Source organism: Carya illinoinensis, chromosome 1 (assembly GCF_018687715.1).
Source record: "Carya illinoinensis cultivar Pawnee chromosome 1, C.illinoinensisPawnee_v1, whole genome shotgun sequence".
In the NCBI taxonomy this organism is placed as follows: domain Eukaryota; kingdom Viridiplantae; phylum Streptophyta; class Magnoliopsida; order Fagales; family Juglandaceae; genus Carya; species Carya illinoinensis.
This window is the reverse complement of record NC_056752.1, coordinates 53,800,934-53,813,715: the sequence shown is the minus strand read 5'-3', so window position 1 is coordinate 53,813,715 and position 12,782 is coordinate 53,800,934. Positions and strand designations below refer to the sequence as shown.

Here is a 12,782-nt window from a genome sequence, read left to right as displayed (position 1 = left end):
TAAAAATTTAAAAAAAATTATAATGAAGAAATAAGAAGAATTTTACAAATTGGGCCTAAATAGAATTTTTCTTTAAGCTAAAGTCACGCGTTTGGTATCTTAACGGATATTTTATACCTAATAGATTTTGAATTAGTAATTATTAGCAAACAGAATCACGATGTAACTGCGCAGAATTCCACCCTTCCGTCCAAGCGTTTCCAAATGTGCAGAACGGTCGATCCTAGTTTTTGTTATATAATTTGGGCATGTGCTACTTTCTCTCTCCAAAAATTAAGGAATATAATTTGAGATCTTTAGACTTGTCTAACAAATTAGATGCTGTACATCTGTAAACAATGCCATCCAATTAGATGACGGGCCATCTGTGACACATCACGTGTCATGTGTCTAGAGATTAAATAAATTTAGATGTGCCGGTGGCCAAGTTTGAATGACAAACCTTTGATACTGTTTTGGAACAAATTTTCAACACATGGCAAATAATGAGATAACGTATTGTTCTAGCACACCAATCCCACCACCAAACTTCATGACTCACTTCTATCTTTCCAACAACCCACCTCGTTTACTTTGGACGATCCATGACGGATGCCTTGATCTGTTTGTAAATAAAATAATTGGGGTTTATTAATATGTCGGCTTTTTTAATATAAAATCATTGAACTTTCAACTTTGAAACAATTATTGATGGATTGAAACCGATCTGGATCGTATCTCGTATTTTATATTAAACTTCTACTTTTCGTTGGGGTGAAATTTAGATTTATATATATATAAACACTGTTATCATTTTACCTTACTTTTATATGCCACATTATTTATTAAAGACGTTGCAACCGACATGAGCCCACCTCGGAATGGATGGTCAAGAGTCCAAGGCTGCACTATTTATTTGTTGCATCTTTTTTCTACTGTGGGAATATCTTATTCCTTATACCTGAAAATCGACCCTTCGATAAGAAGAGACGCCACCATCTTTATCTGCTTTTGTTAGGCCTTTCGTCCATAGAAAGGAAAATTTAGAAGAGAGGCACTTCACACCGGTCGGGCTGTTAATCACACAAAAACAACTCACCATTCATCTTATGCCACGCAGGAAAAAACACTGGAAGGCAAATCCACCTAGTCACAGAGAATCACAACGTATAGGCCCTCATTCCGTCTGCCCTTCTCCCCTTCGCACAAAGATCGCACCTCATACGATTTTGCAGGCAATTTACTTCACCCCCAAACCCCCCCTACCGCGGCGTGTCTCTGTACACTGCTCTCTTCCATCCCTCTTCAGTCTTTATTGAAAACTTGGATACGCTTTTGGGATTTTGGGTAACTTTTTACTGCCTCGATTCTTCAATTTTCATGTAAGATTTACTTCCAATTCTTGATTTCTAAACAATGACTTTGTGAAGGTCAAGATTTGGTTCTCTCTTTTTAAAATCTTTGCATTGCTTCAAATTTTCTTGAAACGATAATGGAAGAGAGAGATGATGGCTCAAAAAGACCAAAAAGACTGAAACGGCAGTAAAGCAATACAAGCATGAAAAACAAAAGTTTGGTCATTCTCTCTATCTTTGCATCGGGGTTTGTTTCAAAATTTTTGAGATTTTATAAACGTAGATGGATTGTTAGATTGTTGCTACATTCTTTTGCCTCCAAATATGGAACATATTTGAGAGTTGGGAATGGGTTTTGTAGACCAAAAATCACAAGCAAACCAAATGGGTTTCGCAGCGAGAGAGTGATTTTCCGATGGAATTCTTTATTAATGGGTTGAAATCTGTCGGCGTAGAGTGAGCTAGTGGCAGTGGAACTTCCAAAGCTCTTGGGCAACAGTGCAAACAGACGAAAGAGATGACCGACCCCTTGCAGCGATTAATGATTTTCCGACGGAAGAGATGAAACAAGAGATGAAAGGGGTCTCGCAACGGTGAGATGAGTTTCGAAAGGGAGTTGCAAAATCGCAAGGGCCTAGAGAAATCAGAGAAATCGTGTGAGCTTCAGCTTGGAGAAAACGTGAGGGCAGAGCTTCGTGGAGAAATCATGAGGGCTTCGTAATCACAAAGGGCTTCATGCGGCTTCAGCTTGAAGAAATCGTGAGGGTGAAATCGCAAAGGGTGAAATCGTGGGGCGCCCATGTAAGAAATCGTGATGGCTGAAAGAAAACGTGAGGGCTTCGACTGGAAGGAAATCGTGGGACTTCAGCTTGGAGAAATCAAATTTTGGGGTAAAATGGCAAAAGGGGAAATGGTGAAGGGTTTCTGATTTTTGGAGATGTTAAGCTGTTCAGATGTAATGCTGGTCCATAATTGTTTCAGTAGAAGTCTTACGTGTTGGAATGTTATTGGCCGGTTGTTATTTGAGTAAAACCAGCTCGACCGGTTCCAAGGATTTCTCAATTTAGAAATGACATGGTACACTTACGAACAATATATTTCAAACCATCTTCCGGAACAGCCTATGCTCTAAAATTTCATCTCTTGACAACAATACCGACACCTACTTATTGCCGCTACTGTTAGTGGATCTGAAAATCATTGTTGAATCAGGTGGGTGAATACTTCCTCCATGCTATATTTGAAAAAACATACATAAAAAGAAAAACCCATTTAAGAGTCGAGTTTCTTTGAGTGCCACATCTAAATATGCTACCACCAGTCATTCTTATTGTAGAAATTGCAGTGCTGCCAAAGAATTAGCATATTCTAATACTTTTGTCTTGAATATTCCTACATCTCTATAATTTATAGCTCTAAAACCATTTAATAAATCAAAGGAAAAATACATCTATGAATCCGGTAAACTTATTTTTGTTTTTAATAAAGGTTCCATTAGAGTATTTGGTTTATATTTATTAAAAAAATTAATCCAATTTGCGAATAGAGTTATTTTATTCTTAAAATGATTTAAAGAACACACTATGCGTATCATTAATGTAATAAGATTTAATTTACAAAATTTAAATCAATAAATTTTCTTTTATAAACTAAATTATGCTCCATCAACAACAATAGTTTATACTCCACACCCATTCAAAAGCAAAATTTTCTAAAAACTAATACGTCGCTCTTAAAAGAAAGGAGCCGGATATGCTATATTAAAATATAAATAATATTTATAATTGTAATTATATAAATGATGTATAGTCATTTAAAAAAATAAATTAATATAAAATTTATATAAAAAAATTAATTTTTTAATTATAAACCTCACACTTTTTTAAAATAATTATGCGACGTTTATAATTTAACGACTCTGCGAGATTGTTTGTGTTAAGAAGAAGTTAGCAAAACAGAAAAATGAAAGGCAGAGCACTTCCTACCCAGAGTCAACGGATCTGATGTCTTCCCTTCTGAATCTAACGGTCAGTTCTCCCTACCTGTCATCATTTTCTGACGTATAGACGAGATAGTCCTCCCTCTTTACAGATAAATAAAACAACTCAGGCTCTCCATTTGTACCTTTCCCTCTCTCTCTCTCTCTCTCTCTCTCTGAGGTTGCAGCTATGGCGTCCACTTCATCTCTGACGCTATCCCAGGCCCTCCTGGCCCGAGCCATTTCTCACCACCATGGCTCCAACCCATCATCATCCGACTGCGTGGTCTCCCTGTCCCCACACTCTATCCCCACCTTCTCCGGTCTCAAATCCTCACAGTCAAAGCCATCGACCCGAGTCCTCCACCGCCGCCGAAAATTCGCCGAATCGAACTGTCAGATACGAGCCTCCGTTACCGGGACCCCAACTGCCGTCAAAACTACCGAGATCTCGTTGGTGGAGAAGTCCGTCAACACGATCCGGTTCCTGGCCATCGATGCCGTGGAGAAGGCGAACTCGGGTCACCCGGGCTTGCCCATGGGCTGCGCCCCAATGGGCCATATCTTGTATGACGAAATCATGAGGTACAATCCCAAGAACCCCAACTGGTTCAACCGCGACCGCTTCGTTCTGTCCGCGGGCCATGGCTGCATGCTCCAGTACGCTCTGCTTCACCTAGCCGGCTACGACAGTGTCAAGGTGATTTATATTGCTCTCTTCACCTTCTTTTTTGGATCTCTCATGAAATTAGTGAGAATCTCTCTCTCTCTCTCTCTCTCTCTCTCTGGATTTGGCTTGATCATATGTTTGTGTGACAAGGTTTTATGAATACGGTTGTATTTTGTGTTCGTCACAAAAAGGGAATAAGGCTACGGCCAGTCTGTTTGCTGAATTTATTTTCTGTCTTTTTAATTTGATGTACTTTTTAGTTTTAAGTTGGCTGTTATTTAGTGTGTAGCTCGCGTGTTTCAACTATTGATAGAACTCTTTTTGTAAAATTAGATTCTGGTCGTTATTCTTGCATCACTTATGGCCTGTGTAGGTGAGATTAAATTTTTATTCTATTTTCTAAATGAAATACTTGGGATCCACTGTCAGGAAGAGGACTTGAAGGAATTCCGTCAATGGGGAAGCAAAACCCCCGGACACCCGGAGAACTTTGAGACCCCTGGTTGTGAAGTCACTACAGGTTAGACGCTTGTTTCCAAATTTTATTTAGTTGATCAATTATTCTATTTGTTCATTTGAGTAGCGTTGTCTTAGCTGTTTAACCTATCTCTATTTTGTTCTTTTACTCTAAACAGGCCCTCTTGGCCAGGGTATTGCCAATGCTGTCGGTTTGGCTCTTGCAGAGAAGCACTTGGCTGCTCGTTTCAACAAACCCGACAATGAGATCGTTGATCATTACACGTAATAATAACTATCTCGATCTCGTAGCAATTTATTTTTAAATTTTCGTATATAAAGTTAAAGTCCTCTGTCTTGTTTGATTTTGAAGTATAGCTGTTTGTTTTCTCTAGATACGCTATACTGGGAGATGGTTGCCAAATGGAGGGGATTTCAAATGAAGCTTGCTCCCTTGCCGGGCACTGGGGACTCGGGAAGTTGATTGCTTTCTATGATGACAACCACATCTCTATTGATGGTGACACACAAATTGCGTTCACTGAGACTGTTGAGACCCGTTTTGAGGGTCTTGGTTGGCACGTTATCTTGGTGAAGAATGGTAACACTGGCTATGATGAAATTCGTGCTGCCATTGAGGAAGCAAAGACTGTAAAAGACAAGCCCACTTTGATCAAGGTTAGATATTCCTGATATGATGATTCTTATTGGCTCTCACGCCCATTTCCTTAGCAATCTATAGAAGCATGCAGAATTTAGGTGTCAGCGATTTAGTGATGCATTGAAGTCGTTCTTTATTGAAGGTCTTTAAAAGAACATCTTCAAGCGACCTGATAGAGTTTGATGTACTCGGCTCCCTATTTCATTTGATGTTCACAGGTGACGACAACTATTGGTTTTGGGTCTCCAAACAAGGCAAACTCATACAGTGTACATGGGAGTGCACTAGGTGCGAAGGAAGTTGATGCTACCAGGAAGAACCTTGGATGGCCATATGAACCTTTTCATGTGCCTGAGGACGTCAAAAAGTGAGAATTCATGGATTTGTTTTTTTTTTTTTTTTTAAGTAGTGAGAATGCATAGATGTATTTATCATTGTTTGTCATTACCACTATTATTAAAAAACAAAAAAATTGTTTGCCATGCCACTAGGGTTGATATGGTATCACTCAATTTTTTTGGCTCTTCTCAGGCATTGGAGCCGCCATGTCCCCAATGGTGCTGCTCTTGAAGCTGCATGGAATGCCAAGTTTGCTGAATATGGTAAGAAGTACAAGGATGAATACGCAGAGCTCAAATCTATCATTAGTGGTGAACTACCTGCTGGATGGGATAAAGCACTTCCTGTAAGTAACAATTGATCATTTTGGTTGCTCTGCTTCCTTACACTTCATCATTCTTAAATGAGCATGAATGTTAATCTGAAAAGTGTTATACGCCACATCTGATTACATAATTAGCTTCTATTTTTCAATGAGTCTATAATCTGTTAACCCCAGTTGGTAGTCTTCACAAAGAAGAGTTGCATATGGATGGCATAGATTATCTTATGTTTTTTTTTTTGGTTTTTCTTTCCCAGACATATACTCCAGAGAGCCCTGCCGATGCCACCAGAAATCTGTCTCAGCAATGCCTTAATGCCCTTGCAAAGGTTCTCCCTGGTTTTCTTGGTGGCAGTGCTGACCTTGCCTCTTCCAACATGACATTACTGAAAATGTTCGGGGACTTCCAAAAGAACACACCAGAAGAACGCAATGTTAGGTTTGGTGTTAGAGAGCATGGCATGGGAGCCATTTCCAATGGCATTGCCCGTCACAGCCCTGGGTTGATTCCATACTGTGCTACTTTCTTTGTTTTCACTGACTACATGAGAGCAGCTATCAGGATTTCTGCCTTATCCGAATCTGGAGTTATCTATGTTATGACCCACGATTCAATTGGGCTTGGAGAAGATGGCCCGACCCATCAGCCAATAGAGCACCTGGCAAGTTTCCGGGCAATGCCCAATATATTGATGCTCCGCCCAGCAGATGGAAATGAGACTGCTGGAGCGTACAAGGTTGCAGTCCTTAACAGGAAGAGACCCTCTATTCTTGCCCTCTCTCGGCAGAAGCTTCCCAACCTTCCTGGTACTTCCGTGGAAGGAGTTGAAAAGGGTGGCTATACCATTACCGACAATTCTTCGGGTAACAAGCCAGATGTTATTTTGATTGGAACTGGTTCTGAACTGGAAATTGCTGCCAAGGCTGCTGAGGAGCTGAGAAAGGAAGGGAAAGCTGTTAGAGTTGTTTCCTTTGTTTCTTGGGAGCTCTTTCATGAGCAATCAGATGCCTACAAGGAAAGTGTTTTGCCAGCAGCTGTGTCAGCTAGGGTTAGCATTGAAGCTGGATCAACATTTGGGTGGGAGAAGATTATTGGTAGCAAAGGCAAGGCAATAGGAATTGACCGGTTTGGGGCAAGTGCTCCGGCCGGGAGAATATACAAAGAGTATGGTCTTACTGCCGAGGCTGTTATTGCTGCGGCTAAAGAACTTATCTAGGCTTGGTTAGTCTTGTGTCACCAAAACTTGCTGTTTGGCAATTTGGTTTTGAGTTGGTGATTACCGTGAGGAGGCAATTCCCGGGAGATCTGTTTCCTGACAGTCTCTTCTGTTACAATAAAAGGCAAGATTAAATTTTCATCTGTTGTAATGGTTGCTTAATGGAGCGCATAAGATTAAACGAGAGAAAGTAGAGTTTGCGATTTTTCGTGAATTTGTAACAAACTCTTGGACCTGTCTTGAGTTTGGCAATGTTATGTGGGTTGATTTTACAGAGGGTCATGATCATACATTGACGTCTTCATTTCTAGTTATTTTACATTTTGAAGTAACTGGATCGTATGTGTGGGAGGATCTGGAATCATTTATCAATCTGAGGTTGATTGGTAAATTTGTTAACAATTGTTTTAAATAGACAAATAGTTCTTATCAACGAAAAGGGGTTTTTGTGCCCCGCCACGAGAACGTCATGAATCGGATCGGACAATCGTTTCAAGCCATTCGAGAAGAGCGGGGCAATCCACTCCCTTCATGAATGAATGGGACCTACCCAGTCATGGATTGGAGCTTAATGTTTGATAAACTCTGGAGTTAGGAGCAGTGCTAAAACTTTTTTGGTGTTCATGGGGTCCACCCAGGGGGAAGGGCAAGGGGAAGGGAAGATGTTGACCTATTGCTAAGTCTCTGGTTGTTGTATGAGATCCAGTCCTCAGCCTTACCTATCCATATTGTGATCCATGACCAAATGCTTCTTCTCAAATGCACCAGAATGTTAGAAAAAGTTCGTACCTTTCCTCCAATATCTACAACCCCACTCTCCTCCCGCCGGGGGCAATTGACGGCTGAGTTTGTAACTGTTCGTTTGTAGAAAATATCACACTATAAAGAGCATATCAGCATATTCAGCAGATCGAACATACTCTCTCTCTCTCTCTCTCTCTCTCTCTCTCTCTCTCAATTTTACTAAGACTCTATTCATGTGGGATCACGAAATTCAAGGTGATATGCAATATTATTTGATAAGCAAGCAATATTATGTTGAGAACAATTTGGTGACAATGTTGTTGGGTACTTCCAATATAGTTAGATAGGCATGCATGGATAGTTCTTGGTCAAGTTGTTAGCTACACGGGTATCAAAGGAAAAGAATTTGCCTCTTCACAAATTTAGGTAATGACGAACTTTGACAATAATATTCAATGAGAAATGATAATTGTAGTCGTAGAGTATGTAAGTACCGTGTAATTATTTTAAAAAAATTGATTTAAATATCTTTTTCAAAATGATTACACAGCACTTAAACATTCCACGATTGTATCTATCATAACTCATATTCAATTCTTTGTTTTGACATCAATTTAATGCGGAGATCGGTTGTTTGAACCCCCCCATTTAAAATGATTACACAGCACTTAAACATTCCACGATTGTATCTATCATAACTCATATTCAATTCTTTGTTTTGACATCAATTTAATGCGGAGATCGGTTGTTTGAAACCCCCCCCCCCCCCAAAAAAAAAAGCCAGTGAGGTGGAACAGGAGAGGGGTTGCATCGGTTGCTGTTCACCAACCATTCACGGATGCTTGGTCGCTTCGGTTGTTTTAAAACCCACCCCCCCCCCCAAAAAAAAAGCCAGTGAGGTGGAACAGGAGAGGGGTTGCATCGGTTGCTGTTCACCAACCATTCACGGATGCTTGGTCGCTTCGATTATAGTTACGAAGCAAAGTATTTGACAAAATTTGCAAATGGTTAGATTAGACATGGATTTGTGAATTAATTACAGTGAAAAGGAAAAAAAAAAATAGCTGTGTTTTATTCTGAGCATTTGAAAAGTTTTTCAACAAAAAATAATGTAAGCCCAACTCTCCATTTCATTCGGGGGCCAGTTATTTGAACACCCTCTGGATTAATGGCTATTGGACAGAACAAATTAAGCCCGAAGTCCAAATCAAAGGCCCCTCGATCAAGCCATTCATGATATGGGCCCAGCCCAAACAACGGAAACGGAAAAACAAAAACATAGCAACAACGGGAAGTCGTTCATCATTCAAATTTAAAATTCACTTTATAGCACTCGCTTAATATATCAACATGTTGCTTTTGAACCAATATGTTTGGTATGCTGGAACTGGAAGCATTGATCTTGCAGTGCATCAAGGAATGATTATACTTACAAGTTCTTGATGGGAAGCCACAGCAAGCAGTGTACTTGGAACGGAAACCCTCACTTCCAGCACAATTTTAGCTCCTTACAACAAACTCCTATGCGAGCTTCTTTCTGGGAGTAACAAATTCTATAAAAACTTCCAAGTTATTTTATACCTGTTCTTACCTAAAACAAATGTTTCATATTTTATAACTTCAGTAAGATTGTCTGTCGGATGGTACACCTAGGTTGGATTGGATCTCATAAAAAAGTAGTATACAATCTTGGATTTCAGAAGGATGGAAAAAGATATTTTTCTGTAACTAAAAATTTCATCCTACAAGGGATAGTTTACCTGAATGGAGGTCATCTGGTTTAGCATGGCCACACAAAGGGAAACTACCATCCGGGCCTGCAAATGCATGTCTCTTCCAAGAAGCTCAACAATGAGTAACATAGCCAAATTATGCTCCTCGCATAGGCATTACTTCCCCAGGCTCAAACTACTTGTCATGTGGAAACTATTATCAAGTGGCCTGCCATTGGCAGGCTTAGCTTACCCTTGAATCAAATACCAGTTAGCACCAAGCAGAGTGCTTTCCAGCTAAGGAACTGACCTCGTTCCCACCAACTCATCACATAGAATCTAATCCTTATTCAAACTTCCTCCACAACCTTTTTTTCTTAATGATCTTGATAAACCCAGTCTTCCACCCCCATTTCTGCACCCACAACTTTGAAAAAATGGCTTCAGAGTAGTTCAAGTGCTTGAATTTTGTAAGAACAACAAACTCGTAATAAATTAATAATTCAATGAATTAAGATGGAAATGATAACACGGAATTGAAGGACAACATAGGCACATAGGGATGTATTACTTAATTTAAAAGAAAAAAGGAAAGTAAAAAAAGTAAGAAGGCAGAGACAACCAAAGCTGGGAACGTATTCAACTTCCAAATGATCGAGTGTGCTTTGATGACATATTAACTCGTTAAACTCTTTCGATCTACAGATATGCCCTTAGCTAAAGAGAAAACCGGAAATGTAACTATTTCCGCTCCCAAGTAACTAGTATAGATAAATTCCAACCTCTAACTATCATCTACCCCAGAAATTGAGAGATACGGGTGAACAACTCACAAAAAACTACTCCACCTCAGACCTCTCTCTAATTTGTTTGAATGCCAACTATAATTTGTTTGAATGTGAACAAAGCCATTAACCAAACGTAAACAAAAGCAATGAAGTCCTCATAAACCATCAAGCATCGAAACAAGTGCTTTCTACTATGACTCGTTGTCTTCCTCCTGCTCCAGCTCCTGAAAATATGCCAATGCCCCAAACACCTGTCCCTTCGAATCCTTCACTCGGGCAACCAAGTCCTTGAAATCCCTCAGATAATACTTGATATCATTGTAGGTGCAATTTTCCATGGCCACCTCGATATCCGTGGACACGTCCTTGAGTTCATTAGCCATTTCCAAACACCCCCTAATGTTGCAAGAATAGGCCTTGTGGCATAATAAGTCTTTTGCCAATATCTCTTGGAACCCATATCTGGCGGAGTCGAGCTCTTGACTATAGCTACGAATCTGGAATTTCAGCAAGTGCCAAGCCTGGTCGTCGGGTTTCACCTCAATCACGTAGTCTACAACTTTCATCTTTACCTTAAGGTCAAAGTACCTAATAGTCATACCGCTGCTCTCTCCGCTGGGTTCTAGGGTGGACGCTGGAACAACGAGGGTTTTGGGGTCGAATCGCATTAGAGTGAAGAGCAATGCTGCCGTGGCTGTGGAGGCCATGGTCGGGAAGGTGATTCTGAAGAGGGACATGAGGGTCTGAGAGGGTGCGAGTTTTGGCTCCGGCCATGACGATGATGGCGATGGCGATGATGATGCAGATCGGACGGATGATGATGATGGGATTTTGAGGAAGAGAGATGAGATGGGCTCGGGGAATGATGGACGACGGTGACTGAGAGAGAGGTATAGAGTTTGGTGACAATTGTGAAATCTAGAAAGAGACTCCATGGATTCCAGGAAGACGAAGACAAACCTAGTCCTGGGAAGAGGAATTCGAAATCTTTGCCTGGGAACGGGCGGTTTGAGAAGACCGGCCTGGTTGAACCGGGTGAAAGAAATTCAGCCCGTGTCTGATTGATGGACGTGGTTAAGATGGATTTGTTTGAAGTGGACTTGGATCTGGAGGCCCAAGTCTAGCCTGCATCTAAAAGCCTCTCAAATCATGAACTATTGAATCAATTGAGTAATTGTCTTTTCTTAATTTTCATATAAAAATTATTAAAATTTGATATTCTAAGACCTTAAGAGAAAAATTCACTCATTCTAATTTAGGGTACTAATTAATACAAGGTAATAATTTGGAGATGCAATATTTAGTTTTCAAACATAGAAATTATCAATCTTATATATTTGAGTAAATAGAATAATTAATATTGACTCGTCGCTTATTTTGAATAATCCGAACTAACTAAACTGATCAAATGGAAGGTAGAGTACATCCGGTCCGGCGTCAACTGGATTACGATCGACTCATCAGTTTGGGCCATCAACAACAACCGCGAGAGATGGCCAACGGGACTAGCTTGGGAGTAAAAAATATTAAACCTTAATATTTGAACTTATCAAGGTAGTGACGAGGACAAGAAGACACAGGAGCAACTTGTGGAACCTCCGATACGTGGAGGGAGAGCCGAGAGCCAAAGCCTTAACCAACATGACGTTGTTTGGCTAAGCCAAACGATGTGATTTTGATTTATTTTTCTACTCGTATTAATGAATGATGCCGTATAACTTATTTAAATTAAATAACGTTATTTTATATAATTCACTACTAGCTTTGGCCGATTTCAACACTCAATGGCCATTTTTTTTTTATTAATTTTATAGAGTTTTGTCCACCTCTAAGAGTATCGTTAATGGATTATCTAAATGTAAAAATAGAATCTCATTTAATTATTAGAGATGAAAAAGTAAAACCAAATTTGCTTATTACTGTTTAAAGAGCAAATATTTATTTTATTATTTCATATTACTCATGAATACTAATTTAATTAAGATATGATTACTAATAAATAGAATAGTAAAATATGATGAAATAAAATAAATTAATAATTAAAAAATAAATATTTTTTTAATTATTAATTACCCGTTACTATATAATGAATAAATGAATCATTCAATGTGGGGATTTAATGTGAATAGTCAAAATCAAATTTATTTTATATTATTTTATTATTATATAATGAAAAAATAATTATTTCAATATGGAGACATCAAAAGTGTTATTTAACTTTGAATAATTCAATAAGAATACTCTAAGAGTGATTTTACACCCGAGTGTATATTATATGGACAGAATTTGGGAAGCATTTAACACCCATAAGTATACCCTACACCAAATTTAAACGTTGATCATAGGGATGACTCAGGAGGGAAATCTTGGATTGAGATCCATAAAAATTGAATTGAAACCGATCGAATTTAACTAACTTTCAACTGTCGAGATGTGGATCTTGGTCTCATATGAAACTGTCAAGAATTAAAAAAGAAAATCACTGGCGAGAACCTTTTCGAGCCTAAAAAAATCCAACGAAATTTTTATGCGAAATCTCTCATATATATTTCATTAAGAGA

General features: G+C 39.1%; 2 protein-coding genes across 2 annotated transcripts; one reads left to right on the top strand and one right to left on the bottom strand.

The window, feature by feature from the left end:
* The first annotated feature begins 3,430 nt into the window (after positions 1 to 3,430).
* Positions 3,431 to 7,309, top strand: LOC122287340 (transketolase, chloroplastic-like). Its single transcript, XM_043095481.1, has 7 exons — positions 3,431 to 4,012; positions 4,412 to 4,502; positions 4,618 to 4,723; positions 4,834 to 5,116; positions 5,318 to 5,466; positions 5,631 to 5,784; positions 6,018 to 7,309. The coding sequence occupies exons 1-7, from the start codon at positions 3,503 to 3,505 to the stop codon at positions 6,975 to 6,977; spliced, it is 2,253 nt and encodes a 750-aa protein (XP_042951415.1). The 5' UTR covers positions 3,431 to 3,502; the 3' UTR covers positions 6,978 to 7,309.
* Positions 7,310 to 10,049: 2,740 nt separating this feature from the next.
* On the bottom strand, positions 10,050 to 11,267 carry LOC122287324. The gene has a single exon (XM_043095480.1). The coding sequence runs from the start codon at positions 11,154 to 11,156 to the stop codon at positions 10,413 to 10,415; it is 744 nt and encodes a 247-aa protein (XP_042951414.1). The 5' UTR covers positions 11,157 to 11,267; the 3' UTR covers positions 10,050 to 10,412.
* Positions 11,268 to 12,782: the final 1,515 nt, after the last annotated feature.